Consider the following 22538-nt stretch of genomic DNA (forward strand, 5'->3'; position numbering starts at 1 on the left):
TGGGGAAGGGGATAAAATTTAACAAAGGAGAAGGGCAGGGGAGCAGTAGCAGCCTCAAGTGAACAGGTATAGCTTTAAACCATTCAGCCACACAGTGTTTACAAGGTAAAGTTATCTCAACTCGAGTGCTTTTAACATAAACTGGATTCTTTCTGTGCAGCACAGATATACAGCAGTAGAGCTAAAAACCTTTCATTAAGTAATATTGACCACTGTCCATGACTGCCTGCATGCAACGAAATACCTCCTAAAAGTAAGGCACTCATTAGACCAGCTGTGTCGGTAAGACTTCACTACATACTGTAATGCATCTTAAGGCTTTAGATGTCCAAGCAACTCGCAGCACTGTTTAACAAGGCTATAAAATAATCCATGCTGGCATCAGGCCCAAAAACAGTGTGTGGTACAAGAGGACAGATGTTGACAAATAGAAGTCAGAGTGGTCCTCTGCTTGCAAAATCCTGTTTGGTATTTAAGCATTTAGTAACACACATGCAAAAATAATCACCAAATACTTTACTCTAGCAATTATATATCCAAAACATGGACAAAGAAATATGAATTGCATCTTAACCTGAGTCTAATATTTTGGAGAAACTGCCCCTAGCAAAATTATTTCTATTTCTATTTATGTTTCTGTTGTCACCGAAATGGCAGAGAAAATGCTAGAATGAGTAGCTTGTTTGAATTGTATAGGATAGATTCCTGCTGTCGCTGCACATTGCCAGCTACATGGCTTAAATAAGGCAGGCATCTTATGTGCGAGCCCATAGAACCGCTGTAGACGTTTATACTTGACACGGATGTAGGTGCAGTACTCTCCAAAAACACAGGGGGCAGTACTCAACATAACAAGTGGAATTGCTATAAACAAGAGAAGAAATAGCTGACGTCACACATCCAAAATGGCCGCAGCCAGTATTGTAAACAATCACGAAGAATAGTTAGTGTGTTTATGGCAGCTGAACAAAAATAAACAAAGGGTTAGAGACGGAGAAGATGTTATGTTCACCCGTTGCATGAAGATGTGAAGATGGGGAATGCAGCTTGTTTGTAAAGCCCATAGAGATCTTTTCTTAAATACAAGGTTTAAAGACACTTTACTAAAAGCTGATTGCTTTACACACTGTGTGTTGTTGTTTTAGACCTGATTTACGCAGCAAGCGATGGAAAGAAGAGTCAAAATCCTTGTTTGTACCCACAAACTTAGCCAATAAACTGATACCTGAAAGTATGCCAATAATTTGTGTATGTTGTTTTCAGTCGCAGAATAAACAGTAACAACCCAGTATTTAACAAAGTTGTGCCATTTGAAACTTCTGGGCCATTCGATGTAAGTACAGGTGAACTTGCTTGGCAAGGGCTCCTTTGAATTCCCCATTTTGAATTAAACTTGTGCATGCGGTCCACGGTAAGTTACAAAAACTCCGAGGTGCACGACTTCTCGCCACAACAGTACGAGGGGCCAGAATACAGGGATGGCACGCCTGCGTTACTTTTGCCACATGCACCCTCGCGCCCTCTTCAATGTGTTGAGTATAAACCTAAATTGACAAATCAAGCTCCATGCATCACAGTTGGCATAAGGCTCTTTTAATGCGCTGTTTCTTTTACATTTTCCTTTCAGGGAGAGGGCCACAGGGGTGGCTGGTGGTGGCACCGACCAGCCCACAAGTCAGACTCAGCTCATTCACAAGCAATAGGCTCTCGAACGGTTCTTCCAGCACGGAGTCACATCTGCAGTGAGCTGCAGATGTGCAGAAAAATACCCGCTCCCATCCACATAAAGCTTTGCATAAAGCTCTCTTTTCTCTTTATGCGTTTTCCGATTCTCTGTCGACTCAGAGTTTTGGTTAATTCTGATGATTTAGTGCAATAAACAAAGAAAACTATTACATTGGTGCCTCAGGGTTGAAGCTTTTTGATAGGAGATATAACTTTGGCAACTTTATTTTAACCTTTATTGAAAAACTGGAATATAACAGAACACAGAGAACAAAAGCAAAATATGTACATTAAAAATAATTATTTTAGGACAACATACTAACAAAGACATGGTTAAAAATTCAGGGTTAAATTTTGCTCGAGGGATGCAGCTTTTGGATGGCAATGTCTTTTGAATGGCTTTAGTGTTGGAGCTTGATTTAAACTTATCTAAATGATGATAGCAGTACTTAATATTGAGGTTTATGTTGGAAGCATTTAAATGTGTGGAGATGATATTTATCATAAATAATGAAGAATTTATTCTTCATTAATCAGGTCATGATCTTACATTTTGAAAAAAACCCCAAAAAAAACATGATGAGGTCACAATTTTATTTTGTCTCTTTCTTGTATTCCACAGCAAAAAGGAAAGACCTAAACCTTTAACAATCAATATGTAACATTCATTTGACAGAAATCGCAATAATTGTTGCATCTCTGTTTGAAATAAAAACATTTCGATCACAATGTTTATGTTTGAATACTGTGAATCCTTGAGGCAGTGGTATTTCTACTCAATATCATATACTATGAGAATCTCATATGTGCCTACGCGGTTTTGCAATGGTTGCTTTTCTATATTAACAAACATTCAAGCTCTACACTGAAATTATTGCACACCCCCAATCGGTTGAGTTTATGATAAGTGTAATAAAAGCTCACAGCCAAAGAAATAAACAACTCTTCTTTGTTTCGATATGTAGCGAGCCAACGACACTGAGTGGAGAAGCACGCCAGTTATGACCTTTTCAATACATCCCCCATCTATATTAACCTTGTAGGTAGAACAGAGAGGTGTGGGCGGGATGGACTGGCAGTGACTGTCCTTCAGGGACAAGCGTTGTGGGTGTGGTGTGCATCTGTGTGAGTGTGTGTGTCTGTGTTAAGGGGGAGGCGTACTATTAGCTTCACCAGTGAATGGATTCCATCAGCCGACTGGCAGACTGGAGAAAAGGAAAGGGTGTGATTCATTTACTCCCACCTGAACAGTTAAAACACACAGAGTGCATAGTTAAGGACTGTCATGGCACTCACTGTCTGAGTGAGGGTGAGATCACGGTTAAAAAAAAATAATGTTTCTAACACTGTTTAACCCAAACCCTATTCTGTAAAGAAAGGGATACATGAAGCAAAACTTAGACATGCACTGAAAGCCAGTGCATTTCAGGAGATCCCCTGGTCAGCAGACGGCTTGTTCTTCATGATGACTGTAACTGTGGTCAGCATAAAAACAGGACAGTTGAGTGATCCCAGATGTATGACGAGGATGAGGAGTTTTAGAAAAAGCAAAATGATGCCTTCAACGGCGAACAATCTCAGACAAATCATTATGCCTGATGATCTCTCTGCATGGTTACGGCATATAAAAGGTAAGGGATGCGGGGTCATTTTCAGGCCATGCGCACCCCGTGCTGCTTGCGCTCCTCTCTTGCCATGCCTTTATATTGCAAAATAATATAACATACACACTGAGAGACACTTTCAGGAGTAGCACCATGATCATCAGGTCTATGTCAAATGGCCTCCATCACTTCCTCAATCAGCAAATCTGAACATCTCAGAGCTTTTATGGAACATCCTGGTGAGCAGAGTGCAAAGTGGATTTCCACTTCCTTCATCCCTCAAAGCTTTCCTTCTTCAATGAAGGGTAAACATCCAATTACTTACAGTCCAGGACTTGTAAGGCAGCGCTCCATGAGGGACTCAAACTACTCTGAAGGGTGGTCCTTCTCCCTTATTAGGCACTTGATGTTCAAAGAATGTGAGCAACTGACAGTCTTTAAATAATATTATTTTTTTATTAAAAAAACCCAAAGGCTTGTGTCTTTCTGTGTAGAAATCATCTTTACGACAGTCTCATTTTTAGCCCACAGCTGTTAGGGCAGGCTTTCCAGGGCGGATGTTTAGCACAAGGAGGCATTCACAACTTCAAACCCTAATATTTAGTTTTCTTACAGCCATGACATTTTAAATCCTAGTGGTCTCTACACACAGTTTCTATTCAGATTAGTTCAGCAGTTTATGTCAATTCCAATATAAGAAATCGTATATGTTCATAACACAAGCTTATAGCCTCATAATCTCTACTGTTATTGAAGCAAATGGAAATATTTGATTTGTACCATATGTACAGAACTTTTAAGTTGTTAAATATACAAATGTAAGTCTCTTGACAACAGTTTACTGAGTGTTTTAAGGCGGTGTTTAACCTAAGCTATCCAGTAGGAGTGATATCCTGAAAATGATGGCCAACAGAGCTAGTAAAGTGAGGGAAATTGTCACACCCAGAGTAAAAGGAAAAAACAATCCGAACAGAACAACCTCTAAAAATCACAACTATAAACCTTTCTGTGCACTATGATTCATTTATTGCAATTGCGTTGCTTTGTTGCTCTGTTAGCATCACTATGGTTTGGTATACTGATTTAAGATCCACCTAGAGATAATCTTATATAATAGTCTATTACATTATTAAGTCAGCCATTTGTGGTGTTTTCTTTTTGGGTAGTTTTCTTTGAAGATCCATACGAGGTCAATAGAAAGCACGCCCTTCATACTCTTGGGTTGTGTTGTACACATAAGCGGGTCATTTTATGGTTCTAAAACAATTTAAATCTAACCTTGAGTACTCCAAAACACACACCTTATTATTATACATTTCATTGATTAAACAAAGATGAAATCGAATGGAAATGGAAAGATGAACCAAGGACCCCCACCAAACCCCAGTGACATAACCTTAGGAACCTGTTTCTTTATCTTCCAGGAAAAAGACGCAAAAGCCAAATTATGTGTGGAAATAATTTTAATGATATAAGCTTATAATATGTTCCATCATTGTATCATTGTATCATTGTATCGATTGTATCTGTCCAGACAACAAGTTAAATGATCTTTATTAATTATAATGGTGATTCTAATTTATAGGATTTTATGCATTGACTGTGGAGGACTGACATATTCAAAAATAAATATAGAAATATATACATAAATAAATACATGGTCAGTAAATATAAAAGCATAAAATAAATACACAAAAATACAGAAAATAAATGTAAGCTGCAATTAAATTATACAACGAGACATAAATGTAAATATCTAATTATATTTGCTAATTTATTTATTTCTCTTTTTAATAATCACATAATTTAGTTATTTTTCATTATAACTGTCCACTTTATTTATTGATCACTTAGTTCTTAAATGTATTTATTTATGTCTGTGTTTTAATATTTTGTCTGTTTTATTCTTCCTTTCTATATTTTACCCCATTTATTTATTTATTTATTATCTGTTTTCCTTTTCTGCATGCATTTCTGCTTCATCATGCAAATGAGGAGGGGCGGTCTTAAGGGGAAAACTGCTCCCTATTGGTTGTTTAGCATCAGTCTTCCGTAGCTAGAATTTACTGCTGCTGCCATCAATGGCTGTCGCTACAAAAGTGCAACTTCCCTATTTCCCCGACTAGATGAAGGGAAACAAAATGGAGCCGACTGGATCTGCTGATCCAGCCCTAAGCGAGCTCCCCGCACACCTGTTGTAGTTTCTGTTGGGTGAACTAGTTGGCACAATACCTGCCAACATGTGGGTCCACGTGAGCCGCTGACTGAAACACACGTTCAGAGTGTCCACACGACACATAACAAAGTCTGGATTAACAGCGATGTTTTCAAATCAAGTTGTTAAATGCCTCAGCTCACTGATCCAACATAACAGCACCCGGTAGCCGCAGCAACAAAATGGGGTAAAAATATAGAAAGGAAGAATAAAGCAAACAAAAATATTAAAACAGAAATAAATACATTTAAAAAGTAAGTAATTAATAAAGTTGACAATTATAGGGAAATATAAATAAATGAGGTGATTATCAAAAAGAGGAATAAATAAATAAGCTAATTAAAATAGGCATTTAAATGTATGTCTTATTGTATAATTTAATTGCTGATTACAATTATTTATTTGCTGTATATTTATTTTATGCTTATATATTTATTGAACTTGTATTTAATAATGTATATATTTCTAGATTTATTTTTGAATATGTCAGAGTCAGCCCTCCATAGCTGTCATGATTTGCTAAACTAAGTGCATTTAGGGTCCCTGAGTATTAATGTCTATAGACCTTTAAGCTCTCCTTTGTCTCAGTAAAAAAGCAACAGAAAATACTAATGTAAAGACTGATTTGGCAGGCAGTGATATTATTCTTTTGAAATTTGTCAAAGATTAGTCTCATTCGTATTTTCTTTTGAGCACAATAATCATATAGTGGAAAAGGTGATATTGTGACAGCCCAACAGGACAAACACCTTCCTCCAGCCGATAAAAAGAATTGGCAATAATTAAAGCTGCCAGCAGAGGTGGTGATGCAGTGTAGGAGGACTTTTTACAAAAACACCAGGATAAGGTGCAGAAATCAGAGGCAAAAACTTTACTAGTGCTGCACAGGTGTTCAAGTTTTTCTTACGCTAAAACAGCAAACTGAACTATTGTCACTACTGTAGGGATGTACTAACAGTATTTTCAAAGAGCCACTGTATGCCTGGTGTTAATAGAGCTGTTATCAAGAAGAATGTCTGGAAATAAGAGTACATACACTACAGTGTCACAGCAATATACGGCTCCAAATAGAATGAAGACGCTACTGCAAATTTCTTCAGGAATCAGCAGCTTTTCATGTATGACAGCCATTGTATGTCAGTTACACAAACACAGATCGTTGTATTTTATGAGGTGCTGATTAGGTGATCACATCAACCCAAAAGCATGTGAAAAATAGAATCCATCCATCCATCCATCCATCCATCCATGCATCCATCCATGCATCCATCCATCCAACCATCCATCCATCCATCCATCCATCCATCCATCCATCCATCCATCCATCCATCCATCCATCCAGTCTACCTATATTGCTGTTGTATCGTCATTAGAACAATCGAGTTTCTTCAGTCCTTCATTTTAACCCATTTCAGTACATTTCTTGATTTTTTTTTCACCCCGTTTTTAACTGTAGCTAATCATTGTTTTTCTTTTAGTTATTCTTGTGTATAAAGCCCCTTATGTTGCCGTCTTGTGCATGAACAGTGCTCTTCAAATTCAGACTGATTGAGAAACACTGACACTTCTCACAGCATATTGCTATTGAAACAAAGTAAACACTGACTTTAAAGACAGCACGGAAAGTGCAGTAATTACTAAGATTTTAGTATTTTAAATTTAGGATATGGTCTAAAAGAGACAAAACACTGTTGATTACAAAAGATCTTCAAACAGTGACACTTGACCTTTTTGACAGTATAACTTTAATAGTCTGACCTATCAAGGCAGCATTAAATTTCAGGGTGACAGCACAGCAAAACAGTTTTTGACTTTAGTTAATTACTGTATCATAAAAAGACACAAACATTTGATGTGTTCCCATTAGGAAACAGCATAAACACTCCTAGAGCACTTAACCACAGCTTCTCGGGCTATTTGGCAGGTATCCTGTTGTAACCATCTCCAAGAACTTGTCACAGTTCTTGTGTGGATTTAGGCTGTCCCAGCTGCTCCAGCCTCTTCATGTAATCCCAGACTGGCTCTAAGATACTGCTACAAAGACTGTGGGAGGGCCAAATGATCTGTCGCACGACTGCTTACGTTTCAAGCCACTTGAACGGATTCTTTATACCATCCCAGCTATTTGTCTAGGGTCAATCTGCACAATGAGTTATAGGCAATCGAACATGCTCCATACGGCCGGGATTCAAAAGATACAGGAGTGTGGTTTGGCCTGTTTGAGTTATCTTTCTATTCTTTCACCTTACTAGGCAAAAACCATCATTATCAATTGTTTTACTGCAAAAATATCAATATCTGATTTGTTCAACTTGGTGTATGATATTTAAATCATGACCAAAAAAACTAAAACAATTAACCAAGTTGTATTTAAAAATTTAAAGTTGTGCAGTACATGTTTTACCTTCCCACCTGTCGAGCATGGTTGTAGCATCATGTTGGAGGTCTGCTTTGCTACAACAGTTTGAATAATGAAGAGCGAGAGCCTCTTTTAAATTATTTGCATTGAATCAACACCTAACCATAACCAGATGATGCCTGGTCATGATTGTCTCTTCCAACTGGTCAATGATCTCAAACACACACCAAAACTGGGTTAGGAATGGATAAACAGGCAAACATAAAAAAGGTTTTAAAGGAGTCATTAATGCTTCTTCTAGATTTACGCCACTCGCGGAAGGACGCTAAGGTAAGCCACGACTGTCTCTCGTCAACCGAATCACCCCAGCAACTCTTTGTATGCGCATCACAGGGGTGATTCCAACAGGGACTCATCTGCAGTGCACTCGGTAAGTGTTGTTCCTTGTGTAACTTTTTAGGTTCTCTATTCTTTAATCACTTTGCTCTGACTGCAAGCGAGGAGCTTTTATTACATTTAGCTGCAGTGTCTGTGTGTGTGTGTTTGTGTGTGTGAAAGACACAAACACTCACGGCAGCGCAGAAACTGGGTAACGATGGTAAACATACCATGGCAGGGTTTCCCTCAGCGTATTATATGTCTGCCGGCCCGCCAGGCCTAGCTCGCCCCCACCACATGCCAGAATAAGGGTCGTCTGTTTATCTGAAATGCGGTGATGTTTGAGAGCGACATAAAACAGCGAGTTTTCATCCAGGAGAAAACCACGCTAGCTGTTATTAGCTCGATACACAATAAGTCCATGTCGCACTCCTCCTTCGAGCCGCATGACACCCCCCCCCCCCCATATGACACCTATTGGCAGAATCAGCCCATTTTCTGGGGAAAACCCTGCATGGCACATGAACGCAAGTAAAAAAAAGGGTATGAAAGGGGTAGGAAAAAGGGTCAGTATGAGCTCTATTTGAAAAACATTTCCGTAAAAATGACTAAACATGAATTTCATTAAATTTTCAGAAGGATGGTATATGTAAAATACCAGGTTATAACTCCTTTAAAAGACACTGACCTCACCCCAAATCAAATGTAAATTCAGGAGTATGTTTAAAAATATTTTGATGATTCTACCATTTCTGATAACAAGGTTAGTTGAACAAAATGTGTATATAAGAGTAGCTTTTGTGAATTTGAAACAAAATTTACTGCAGTTGCATATTGTATATTCATTCAAGCTTGGCAAAAGAATGATTCAGACAAATCATTAACAGACCAAAATGAATGTGTTAGAAAACCTTTTGACTGAATTTGTTGTTTTTATATCTGGAGTTAATGTTCCAACCTTTCTTTAAATCCTCTACAAAGCATTCGTACACTGATGAGTTTTGAATAAACGCCTGCTTTCTTATGTCTTATGTCAGCATCTTAGACCACTGCAGCCCATTTGACCTCATCAGTGCTGTAATTGTGTGGTCACATGTCACAAAGACCCACTAAAAGAAGAGAAGAAAACTGCCTGTAAATAGTTTTGTGCTGATTTAAAATCTTTAAAAGTTAAAAAGAAAATAGAAAATCTCTTGAATCATTAGACTAAAAACCACCGCGAGTCCATTTTAATGCCCCACCACTCGCTCATTAGAGCCAAAACGTGATTATAATTATACAGTATTATTAAGAACTAGCTGCACTTTAAAAACAACAGGATGGAGAGTGATTAAGGAACTTGTGTTTTTTTTTTTTTATTATTCAAGAAAACACAATTTAGAACTTCCCCTCAGCTGTCAAATGGACTTCTGTCTCCGCGGTATTATATAGACATTCACGTAGAGGTGTGATGAAAGGCTTTAAAAGTATTTGAAAACCGTCATCCCGTCTTCTACCTATTGATTTCTACTCCGAAATATTTACTAGTTTTAACACAAGGATAGTTGCTGCAGAAGCTAGAAGATGTTTCAACAATGACAGAGCCTCAGAGGGGATAATCAATACTTTTATCACATCCTACATATGCTAAAGCAGGCAGACAGAGAAAGCGGCTGATGGGGTGGTTATGAGATTCTCGCAAAGCTGCACCCTATTTTTAATTATATATGAGACAGAATTCACAGTGACAGAGAAGACATGCCCCTGAGAACGAGGCCTGGGTGGCACATGAACACAGGGGGCTGACCAAGTCACTTACAGGTTCAGTCACTCACATCTGAGTAGGCCCTGACCCGCTACACCGATGGAGCTCTTGAGAGGAAGGACAACGAGAAGGTGGGCTGTCCTGTACATCCACAACCTTCCCAAGCGGGGTGGAATTTCTGTCGACATCAATTATTCACGAGACCATCTCAGATAACACTCATGGGCAGGATGGATGAGGTCTATTTCTGTATAGTACTTCATAAGGATGAAGACAGGGGACATTTTTTACTTTGTGTGCTTCAGTCAGTGAATAACCACTGCTCTATGACGTGCTCCTTAGCTGGAAAAAAGGCTTTAAATATACCAATTCTTTTCCCTTTGCACACTCTACGAAATGTCAACACCTTATAGAGGATCTGAGCGTCACATTTATTGTTTGTATTCAAACACCTTTATTGTGCTGCAGGTGTTATCAAAAGGGGACTCTACAAAGGTGACAAAAGCGTCAGAACTAGGGTACTATCCCTTCACACAACACCTGCTCAATATATCCCCACATTTTCTGCTAAGGTTCCTTGGATTTTATCATGATGGTTTAAAATATTTCTTTGTGTGCTGTTATTTATAAGACGGAATTAAATCTTGGTTATAAAAAGCCCTTTCATAGCTATGTGGAAGATGTGAATCAGCACATCACAGGTACAAATAAGAGATGCCCTGATAAATTGGCTAGTGGTGACGCGCATTCTTTACCTGATCAATAGCTACGTTGTAGTCCAATAGTCACGAAAATGTTGAAGGAAAAAGGAAAATGGGAATTGGGCTTGTTTCCATCTACTGGTTTGGAGCAAATTAACCAGGGTACGCCAAGTGTAATTTCGTCAGAAGCTGAGGTTGTGCATGGGTGTAGTAAGCAGGAAGTAGTGGCTGGAAATTATCATGACCACACATCTGAGAAAAATGGACAGAGGTTTTCAGGAATGTGTTGCTATTGGGCAAGTTGTAATTGTCTTGTCATGTCAACTAGTATTGGCAATATTACTTGCAGTCTGAATACACTGAGATAAAATGCATTGCTATGTGCCTTATGGGAATATCTGGGAAGAAGCCAACAGCAGAATCAGCTCGTCAGTCATGTGAGGTAAATGTTGACTATATCAGAACTTATTCGGCAAATGTGTTTTCTTCTCCTATTATCAACTCTTTTTCGCAAAATTCAAAAAACACCTCAAGCAAGCATAAAAATCTTTTCACACTATTGAGGGAGTTATTTCAAATTTTTCCATTTCGATTACCTTTTGGGGGAGTGGTGGCCTAGTGGTTAGAGCATTGCACTTGTGTCCCAGAGGTTCTGGGTTCAACTCCCACAGACTGCCACTCTGGGTCCCTGAGCAAGACCCTTAACCCCGGACTGCTCCCTGTGCGCTGCACAGTGGCAGCCCACTGCTCCCCAAGGGGATGGGTTAAATGACATGCAAACATACGTTGCAATGACAATAAAGATGATTATTGTTTCCTAATGTGCATAAAAAGGTTGATGGAAACACGGCTACTGAGTGCACCGTATCGGAGCCCTTCAGTGTGGATGTTATTACTGAGTGAACAACAATCAAAGTTGGCTATTTCAGTATGCTCGAAGTGTTTAAAATTAAGTCAGAGGAGACAGGTATGGAAGATGCTATACATGAAACAAAATTGCATCTTCTATTACATGTCACCATCCTTCATTCAAATTATGAGGGAGTGAGAGAGATATGTTTAAGCAGATAACAGGAAGGCTGAACAAATTAAAATAAAATTTCTCTTTTAAAATATATATATTTTCTGTTTGAGCTTTACGACACTGTCATAAAAGATGCAGAATTGATTTTATCTCAGTTAGGGTAAGCATCTACAGTATATTCCTAATCAGTAATGAACAATAGATTGATTCAGTAATGATAGCCATCTCAACCAAACTATTAATAAAATGAAAGCTGCTGAAAACATTTCTGAGGATCCACTCCATTATGACAGTGTCGTTGTTCAAAATATTAGTAAAAACGTGACCGGAACCCCCCACCCTCACCTACTTTCCATAAGGCTCTTTCAGATCATGCTTGCATTTTGTCTTCAAGATGTTGGAAAATCCCTCCACCTAAACATATTGCTTAAAGATTAGATGCAATCAAAGCTGCAAGCGACTCTCTTTTATCCTCTACACTTCATAAAGCCCCTGTTAGAAAATGTTGACTAAAAGCTTACCGTTATTAAGGATTTCGTACTGTGTGACAAAACCCCGGGTCAAGATGTTTAAAAATCACCACATTGTTATTGGCAGGAGGATGAGAGGAGGTGAAAACCACATAAAATTTCACAACACCCCTTAAGCCGTCTATGTCACACAATTTCAGTTGCATAATATTGTTAGGATATAAAATGTTACTTTAATGTCCAAAGGAATGCTAACAATCTATGTTTATGTGAGGCCTACATCAGTGAATCCTCGCAAAGCTCTACAGGGACTTTGTCTTCTTATTTCCCTGTATCTAATGACCCCAGAAAGGATTTTTTTTCTCCACTCGTCAAGTTACTTTATAGAACAATCATGAGGTGAAAAGGATCCATTTGTTTGTTTTAGAAGAAATTCTAAGGTATAAGTGACCCTGAACAAAAATAAAGATGTTTACCAATATCTCACTGGTTGCATTTTTATAGAATGCAGCTACTATTACCAATGCTGTCATATGAATTCTAAAAGCTACAATAATATTTATTGTATATTTATACAATGTGGACTTTTTTCATAGTTTGGCCGATCCTGCGACTTATAGTAAGGTGTGACTTGTATTTCAGTTTTAAATGATAGATCATACTGACCAACATGAACCAAGTAGTAAACATTAGTGTCTATAGCTGCAAGAGGGCGCTCTAGGGTTGTGAAAACTATATGCTGCTCTTGTACTACTTAAAAATGTATTGAAACATTAGCTTATAGACAACAAAGATTGAACAAGTTTGTATGTTGATTCACTGTTTCAGTATGTATTCATGCAGCATAGCATTGCGTGGTGTCGCTTGAAGGAACCAGACTGCGACAGAACCCTGCTATTAAGCTAACAGCTAGCGCTAGCTTAAAGGTCTGTGTTCCCAGTGGTTTACATATTTGCTGATGCACATGAGCTTTATGTTGCTCTGGGTTATGGTCACTGTCTAATTTCAGCGTAATTTTGACAACTTTCAGTGTAACTGCCTGTTATCCTGAAATGCGCTGACAAGAAGTTTCGGGGTTGGAGTTAGTAGCTTGTTGTGCTAATTTATCCCATTCAATGTCCCTGGTATGTTCCATATTATTCAACCTGTTGTGGATTCAGTTTTGTAATTGAATAAGTTGTTTTACCACATTAAATGTATGTTTTTAGCCTTGGATCGTGTGAAATAAATTTATAACTAAATACGACTTATAGTCCGGTACGAATTACATATGTCTTTTTCCTCTTTATGACATATTTTTTGACTGATGTGATTTATATTCTGGACCGATTTATAGTCCGAAAAATACGTTATTTGTAATAACAATCATCAAGACTGGGAAAAAAAATGAATTGACAGTCTCTCACTAATAGCTATGTTATTATGTTTCCTCTTCTTCTTTCAGCTTCTGTCACACCAACTAACTTCATGTTCACCTTCACTCCATCCATAAATCTCCTCTTGGTCTTTCTCTAGGCCTCTTGTCTGGCGCTTCCAGCCTCAACATCATTCTACCAAATGTTCTCTCTATCCCTTCTCTATGCATGTCCAAACCATCTCAGTCTGGCCTCTATGGCTTTATCTCAAAAACACTTAACATGAGCTGTCACTCTGATATACTCATTCCTGATACAATCCATCCTCGTCACTCCCCGAGGATCTGGATATCTTCATCTCTGCTACCTCCAGCTCTTCTTCTGTGCCACTGTTTCTAAACCAGAGGGCATCATTGGTCTCACCACCCTCATGCACACCTTTCTATTAATTTTTCCAGATATTATTTCATCACACAACACATCTGACACTTTCTCCACCTGTTCCAACCTGCTTGAACATGTTTCTTTGCGTCTTTCCAACATTCGCCACTGCTCTGGACTCTTGACCCTAAATACTTAAAATTCTCCACCTTCTTAATCGCTGCTCCATGTAACCTCATGGCTCCACTTGGGTCCTGCTCGTTCAATGAGAAGTTCGTTTATGAGTACAAAATGGAGCATTTAAAATATATTAATTTTATTTAAATTTTACATACATTTCTAATCTTTAGCTTCCTCCAGAGATTCTTGCACCGAATAAGATTCGAATTGGGACTCTGCCTGGACCACTTCAAAATGTTAATGTGATTTCCAGTCAGGACAAAAGTGTTGGTAAAATTAAAAGATGAGTTTGAACTTACATCTTCTAAGGGGTATTGGTTTGAAAACTATTTAGTGTTTAGTAAATATCCCAAAACACAAACCAAATGTGGTTTAACAATGTAGACATCTGGCTAACATTAAGCCTCTGGGATGAGCTTCACATAAACTTGTAGGCTATGCTTAAAAGCTGGGCCCTGCAAGAAAACCAAACAATAAAAAAAAAACTCTGCCAAGGCGGCGTTAAAATTTCCAGCCAAAATTTTGCTAAAACCTTGTTAATAGCTACAAGTATGTAGTTATGTTGCATCTTGCCATAATAGACACATTTTCCTAAATATTAGGGGGTTTATGTATTTATTTGAGTCTGACCTTATGTTTGAATTAGATTAAGGATAAGATTAATACATTAAGGAAGAATTGCTGCCAATTCTTCCTTGATGTTCTTTATTGTATATTCCTTTCACCCTGGAAAAGAACTAGCTCAAATAAACAAATAAAACCCACAAATTATAAAATCAATACACTTGATGAATGGATGTTTGTTACTGACAACAATGGCAAATATATTTTGAAGACTAAAATCATGTTAGAGCCTGAATGTGGAAACCAGTCAATGGCTGGTGCATTTCCTTGTGAAATGCCAGAGATTACAGGGGTATGAAGTTGGCTGGGCATTAATGCCTTATGTAGTATAACTTCACTCGAGCAGATGTTTTTAGCAGCTGGACAAACAACAGTGGACTGAATAAAATCACATCACAGCTGACCATGTATCTCCCCGTAACATAACACAGGTATGTCAGGAGATTTTTGTAAATCCAAATCTTTGCGATAACACTACTTTTGCATTTAGGGAAAATTCACCATCATTTTATTTTAGATCACCAAATTAAGTTTGTCAAATGCATTTTATTATCAGCAGAATTCAGAGCTTGTGTCTTAATTGCACCTGTTTTGTAACAGGGTCGTTAAAGCATTATTTTTGGTCAGTAATTATGTTGGCGAAAAGACATATTGCATTGCATATTGAACGGTTGCACTGGAACTGTAATCTCAGTTACAATGCAAATTGTAGCTGAAAATAAAGATTGATTGATTGATTGATTGATTGATTGATTGATTGATTGATTGATTGATTGATGAAGCCACATAATCAAAAAACAGACGAGAAATAAAAGAAATTATAAAAGTAAGCAAATAAATATTAAAATACTTAAATAAATAGTAAACTGAAAATTGAAAATCATTACAGTAACAAAATAAGTAAATAAATCAAAAACTTTCTAAAAAAATTGGGGGGAAAAATAGTAAGAAATTGATAAATATGCACAATATTTTATACAAAATGTACAACCATGTCCAAAGTCCATGTTATAGTGGCTCACTAAAATATTTATTTAGACCCAAGAAACTCAGGTTATTGAAAATAATTCCTAACAATTTCCACCTTTATTGTTATATTCATCCTGCATAATTTAACAGAAAGGAGAAAATATAACAAAGGAACAATAACATGGTTGCATACGTGTGCACACTCTATTACGCAACCTAATACTTTGTTGTATCCCCTCACAAGGCTGAAATAAAGATCAGCTATCCAAGTAAGAGCTCCCTGAGAATTGCTCACTTGTATTGTGTAGTTAAAGATAATAAAAACACAAGTTGGAAACTGGTCCAGAATGCTGCCCAGCGACCTCAATTCGCAGCAATTAAATATTGGGTTTTACATATGACAGCAAGCCTCCTTTTTTCTCCATATGTCTGAAATGAGTATGATAGCAAGACAGCAGGATTGTCAAAAGTATCGATACTCAAACGCTGTATCTGGATAAAATACTAATTTGGCAAGGTATCAATACTAAATATTTTAGCGTATGAGGCAAACAAAGAAGGAAAACCCATAGATCTTGACAAGCCTGTGTGCAAGCAGTGCTTTAAAATGGTGACAACAAAGTCAAGCAGCACAACAAACCTGGCCAAACATGACTGACACCCTGCCCTTCATGATGAATATACGACAGGTTAGTAAATTAATTTTCCTGTTCATAATTTACTTTAACACAATAAACGTATCACTGATGTTAGTCTGACCAGTTAGCCACATTAATGTTGTGTGATTAGCTGTGGCTAGCATGCTACCAGTCATGTGCTATATTTGGGTTATTTATTTAGCATTTATGATTCTGCTGAGAAAGCATGTTCCATGTTGAGATTGAAAAAGGTGAGTTTTTTATGTTCATAAAATATTTTTTATGCCTTTAATTAATTGGTATTTCATGGTTGTCACCGTGGTATTGAAAATGGTACAGAGTATCAAATATTTTCCAGGGTATCGATATCGAGTTTGAAATTTTAGTATTGTGACAACCCTGCAAGACAGGAGCTTTTGTAACAAAGAAAACATCCAGGTCTGGCTAGACTATCCTAAAACCTTCCTAAGGAATGTGCTATGTACTGAAGAAGCAAAAAGGGCATGTTGCTTTACCATAGGGAGACATGGTGGCAGCCTTCAGGTTTTCCCAGAAATATGAAGATTAGGAGGGATTTTATTTCTTAGCATCACATTGAGTCAAAATCAACAAAAGACTAGCTTCATCAGACATAAACCTAAGTGTTAAAAAAATGGCATAACCAGACTTGCAGTGCATCCTGATAGTATTCCATAAAAAAAAAAAAAACATGAAATGCTAAAGTGTAATCACAAGATGTTTCCACAAAATATTAGGCTGTACACATTTATGCAATCAGGTGGCTGAAGATTTTCTATATTTTTCCTCTCCAATGGATTTTTCTGTTGCACAGGATATATGCCATGTTAAAGATGGGTAAAGTAAGGAAATTATCTGTCACGGTGTCAGTATTTTTTAAATCACAAAAACCTTTTAACCGGGGTGTGTTCACATTGAGAGCCACTGTTGACACAATGTCCTTGTTGTACTTACAGTTAAATAAATAAATAAATCTGTTTGGAGAAATTAACGCATTCCTCTGACACTGAATTTTAAACATAGTTTTACAGAATAAAGTAAGCCCTTAAATAAAAGGATAATAATTATGCTACGACTGAACTGTTTATTCGGCACATTCAACCTCCTAATTAGAACTTGTGTTTCCACTCTAATCATCACCAAATTACTGTACAGTACGTAGTGACTGCAGCCTTTGCGAGAGTATTTTCCCTCCTGGTTAATGGTGGCAGAAGTGAGAATTTCTTGGTAAATAATGTGTCACCTGTAATAAAAACTGAACTGGGACTTTCTGACATCCAGCATATTCACTTGAAACACTTGTTTGTTCCCGCAGATCTACATCAGCGTGTCAGAGGAGCTGACAGAGTATACTGTGGGTGAAAATTGTCATCGGCGCCATATATTTAAGTCTCAGTTTAAGCAGTGAGCGTGATGCAGTGTGGAGGCTACACGGGGGATGCGTGCTGGGGTTAGCCGCGACTTAGCCTGGTCCCAGGTGAACGAGGTTTTACTGTGCTGCTTCTGTCAGTCAGGAAGCCAGTCAGTCTGCTGGTTTCGGGAGAAGGCCGGAGAGGGGAGAGTGAGTGCACACGTGGAGAGACGGAGCCCCTCTGAACAGGCCAGTATTCCCTCCAGTCAATCACTGCCCACAAAGCTGTTGAAATGATGCAGGGTTTCTCAAGAGGCTCACAGGGTGGACGTGGGCGAAGGAGGGCCTAATGTCACACTCGCTACGCTGAGGGCGGACCTTGTCAGTTTATCATACGTCAAACTGACGACTTAGAAAGTTGTAGCGAAAAGCTCTGTGGCGCTCTGTAAGGACCGTGCGAGTGGTGTAAATAAAACCAGCATCACTTGGCACTCAGCAGAAGGTGTTAATCCCTGACTAATGAACTCAGCCTCTGCCAGTAGCTTTCCTCTTGCACCCTCGGACATCTCCACCTGTGCCTGTGTGTTGGTGCGAGTGCGCGTGGCAGTGGGGATTCGAGAGGAGAGGGACAGGCTCCACTCTCCCGTCCCCTCAGCCTGACAGGCAGAACTCAGCCGCACAATTTCACGGTTTGTGGGCAGTACACACCGCTGCCTTCCCCATCCCTGAGACCCAGAGACCCACAAAGTGTGGCTATGTGGGAGTATTAGCTTGTGCATATATAACACACGTACACAAACACACTCGGTCTGCTATTAATAGCAGGGCAAAGAACAAATCAAATATTAATCCTTCAACTCCCACCTGGAATTGGCAATAAAAATGTGTGAACTTACCATTTTGTTATTGATTTCATGAAAATGAATTTCACAGACTTTCTCTACGATGTCTTCACTCTCAAAAGTTATGAAACCAAATCCTATGCAGAGAGAGAAAAAAGGGGGGTGGGGTGGAGGGGGGGTAAAGCGGGAAAAAAACGGGAGTTAGTAGAGGGCCTCGACAAAACTTCAGCAAGTAAAAAGAAAGCACACCACAAGACAAGAGTATCATCTCGATCCAGATTCTGAAACTACTCGATTACATCTGTGGAGACTGGTTTGTGAGTGCAAAAAGAGAGAGAGAGAGAGAGAGAGAGAGAGAGAGAGAGAGAAAGAAAAGAACAAGTGAACAAGGCAGACATTGTCCTCTTTAAATCAGGAATATGATGAAATCTGCCACATTATTAAGGGCACTCAAGGACCCCCCCACCCACCCCCCCTCAAAGAGAAGATGGGAAAAAACAGCACAAAGCTCATTTAATGAGATCCAGGGAGCCCGGGCCTTGCATCTGAATTTCATTAAATGCATTTTGGGTTCTTTTTATTGAAATCTCACTGTATAACAAGCCCCCCATTTTTATGTTAATACGGGCCTTCGAATGAACGCGTCGTTGACAGAGGGATTTCCATGCCATATTTATAGGATAAAAGCTTAACCCCTCTTTTAGCACAAAGACAGAGTGACGAGATAGTTTTTACACTTTTGAACACGAGCGGATTGTGTGTCGCTGTCCTCTGTGTTTTGATGGCAACGCACAAAGCAATCCAGCTTCTTTATGGCCGGGGTTGAAAGGAAAACACATTTGATTAGTTTTTTGCCGAAGTGAAACCGTTAGTGAGCAGAAACAGCGAGTCGGACTGAGGGGGACACAAGCTGTCCTTTAAAACAGATCACCTCTGTTTGAGCACAAGCTGCTGTCAGGACACCATCGTCAAGTTATTACCGCCTAAAAAAATATTTCAGAACCCTTCAACCCTTTGCACATTTTGTCATTAGGATTTTATGTGGGACGTGTCGTAGTAGTCAACTCCTTTACTCGGATACCCTAAAAAATCCAGTACAACCAGTCATCTGGCTGAGTACTACTAGCTGTGGCAGAAAACGTACTATGGGGTAGCTTTTCTCCAGCATGGACAGAGAAGCTGGTCAGGGTGGACGACGAGAGGGATGGAGCTGAATGCAGAGAAATTCTGGGATCTTTGAGCGGCTGCAAAAGACCTGTTGACTGGGACGAAGGTTCAGCTTCCAACGCCAACCCTCATCATACAACCAGAGCTGCGAGGATACAGTTTAGATTAAAGCCCATTCATATGTGAGAATCATCTAGTCAACGTCCAGATCCAATCTACATTCTAAGAAAAGACCTTTAAATTAAAGTTCATCTCTACTGTCCATACAATTTGAATGAGCCTGAGCTCTTTTGCAAGAGAAAAGACGAAATGTCTCTATATTTGCACAACTCATGGAAATATACCCTAAAATACTTACATATGTATCTAAGGCAAACAAAGGTTCTACAAAGTATCAGCTGAATGCTGACGAAAAAACAACAACATTCCCTACTCTTTATATATTTATTTGTAAAACATTTACAAAATTATAGACCGTTTTCATTCACCCTTACAATGGTTTGTTATGGATACTTGCGTACATAATACATTCGTACATATAGACATACTAAAAGGTACACCTGCACAGACTACATGGGAGATTTGGAGTTTGTCTGAGCTGAGGTGGTTTATCCCTCCAATATCTGTGGCTGTGTTAGGTCAAAGCTGAAAATCAATGAGCACGGCTGCTTTATGGCAACATTGGATTTACAGGATTTTTGAATCAAACACGATTAAATTCCTTTATTTGTACAGTATTTTTAATGCAACGGACCAATATGGATATGGTTTAGTTCAAATACCAAACACGGGAACAAAGTGGTCACACAAAAACATCAATGTTAAATCCTTTTGTTTAGCAGCTTTGCATGTTTTCACAGTCACATCTTTGCGGAAACAGCAAAATTAAGTGTATTACAGTACATTAGACTAAGCTGCTTATTCTATTAATTCATCAGATCATCCAGACAAACACAGATTTCCTTCTCATGGGCTATTTGTGCTTCTTACCACAGCCGGCAGCCTATCACAAATCCTGACATTTTTAGTTCTGTCATAGGGTCTTTATCGCTCACTCACACTGCTCCCTCCTTCATTTCCTCTCCCATAAATAAGAAAAGATCCTCCTCAAGCTCCTTTCCTGACATATCGAAACAGTCTTGCCGGAAAATTTAATGTGGAAGCTGATTTAACATGAAAATCTAATGTAATGAGATCTTTTGAGACAGAATGTCATTTTCCAAAGAGGGGGCACATGTGAAGGGCTGGTCGGGTGAGGGGGTGGAGGAGCAGGTGATCAGGACAGACAGGGGTGGGGGTGGGGGGGGGGTTGCTGGAGTGCCTTCTTTCTGCCGCTCACCCCGCACCTCCAGCACAAGCAGCACTTTTGACAACCAACAAATCAACCGCAAGGAGTAATTTGTCACAGAGGAGCGTGGAGAGAGAGAGTGGAGTCTGGGGGAACGGAGATGGCGGAGAGAGAAAAAGAGGAAGAAAAAAAAAAAAAAACCGGTGGCGATAAGGGGGGGGTTGAGGGGAAAAAGACAGAAAAAGTGACAAGGAAAGAGGTTAACACACATGGCCCCTGTCGCCACACTCTTTCCTGCTGCTACAGGCAGCTCCTCCATCAAGTGACAGGACATTTTCCACTGCAGCACTATACCCAGCGAGGTCATGGCTGAGCCACGCCACCACAGATACCACCAGCAGGGCTCTTCCACCCATGACTGCATCGCTTTAAATGAACACAAAAAAGACTTTTTCCTTCTATGGTGTCAACTACTCGTAGAATGGATCTGTCAGCTACTTTTACAATGTTCCTTGGCACAGGTACAATGATTATAACAAAAAAGAAAGAAAAAAAAATCGTCAAAGTCAATATTTTTCTCCCTTGCTGGCTCAGGACACATCTTATCCCCTGTGGGCCGTCTGGACCTCAGTTGCAGCTTTTGCAGGGCACTTCCTGTGCTACTACGCTGTGTCGCGGACCTTAGAGGGAACTGCAGGCCACGGCGTAGCCCCGGCGAAGACATTCCTCCTCCTCCTGCAGGTTGTCAGCACATTGAGGCTGTCCTCTGGTATCCTGGCCCTTCGCCTCCCCCTATCCACGCCAAGCAGGAGGCTGACCTCCACAAAACTATTAAAGCCTGTCAACTCTTCCTGACACAAGCGGAGAGGTGTCAACATGCTCACAAAGAAGAGCCTTTCACAGCTTAAACAATAGCCTGCAAATGGAAACACGTGGATGTCTTGTAGGAAGGATGATAATAGGTGTTATAAGGCTACTGGCTGAGGCCTCTTGGCTGTACTCGCTCACACTTATTAGCCAGAACTGGCCTTGGCCTCATCTCATCACTCGGCGGGATCGGCAGGGAGCCCACTTTCACGGCCCTTTACCAGCTTCATCATGGTCGGTCTTTATTTCGCACTCAGCGCAGGTTTCTCTCTCTTTGTTGCTCTAATGCTTTCCACCCACCTTCAGTTGCTCAGCATCTCCAAGATTGACAAACAACTCAGTCTGGCACACGCGGATCATTGGAAAACCCGCAAATTGATGCAGAGATGTTGGTTTGGCATGAAACTAGACATTGGCGCATCAAAATTCCTTCGTTCAAAACTTAGATGCCTTTCTCTCATTTTTTATCTGACGTCTGAAATGACAACTTCTGCTTAGATATTAGAAAAGGCTTCAAAGTAAAACGCAAAGAGTTCTGGTATGGAGAATTTATACCTGTTGTGGCGTATTGTTGGAAAGATTTGTGAGGGCATGCAGATGCATGGAGGAAAAAACAAGGATGACAAATTTACAGCTGC

At 39.3% G+C, this 22538-nt stretch overlaps 1 protein-coding gene across 8 annotated transcripts in view; it reads right to left on the reverse strand.

Moving 5' to 3' along the window:
- msi2b (musashi RNA-binding protein 2b) overlaps positions 1-22538 on the reverse strand; it is a 381083-nt gene that overhangs the window by 85706 nt on the left and 272839 nt on the right. For all 8 annotated transcript variants that reach the window (XM_036143324.1, XM_036143330.1, XM_036143327.1 and 5 more), the window contains exon 8: positions 18633-18715. In XM_036143324.1, the coding sequence (XP_035999217.1) occupies positions 18633-18715 (83 nt within the window). The remainder of the gene's footprint in view (positions 1-18632; positions 18716-22538) is intronic.

Source organism: Fundulus heteroclitus, chromosome 11 (genome assembly GCF_011125445.2).
Source record: "Fundulus heteroclitus isolate FHET01 chromosome 11, MU-UCD_Fhet_4.1, whole genome shotgun sequence".
Lineage (NCBI taxonomy): Eukaryota > Metazoa > Chordata > Actinopteri > Cyprinodontiformes > Fundulidae > Fundulus > Fundulus heteroclitus.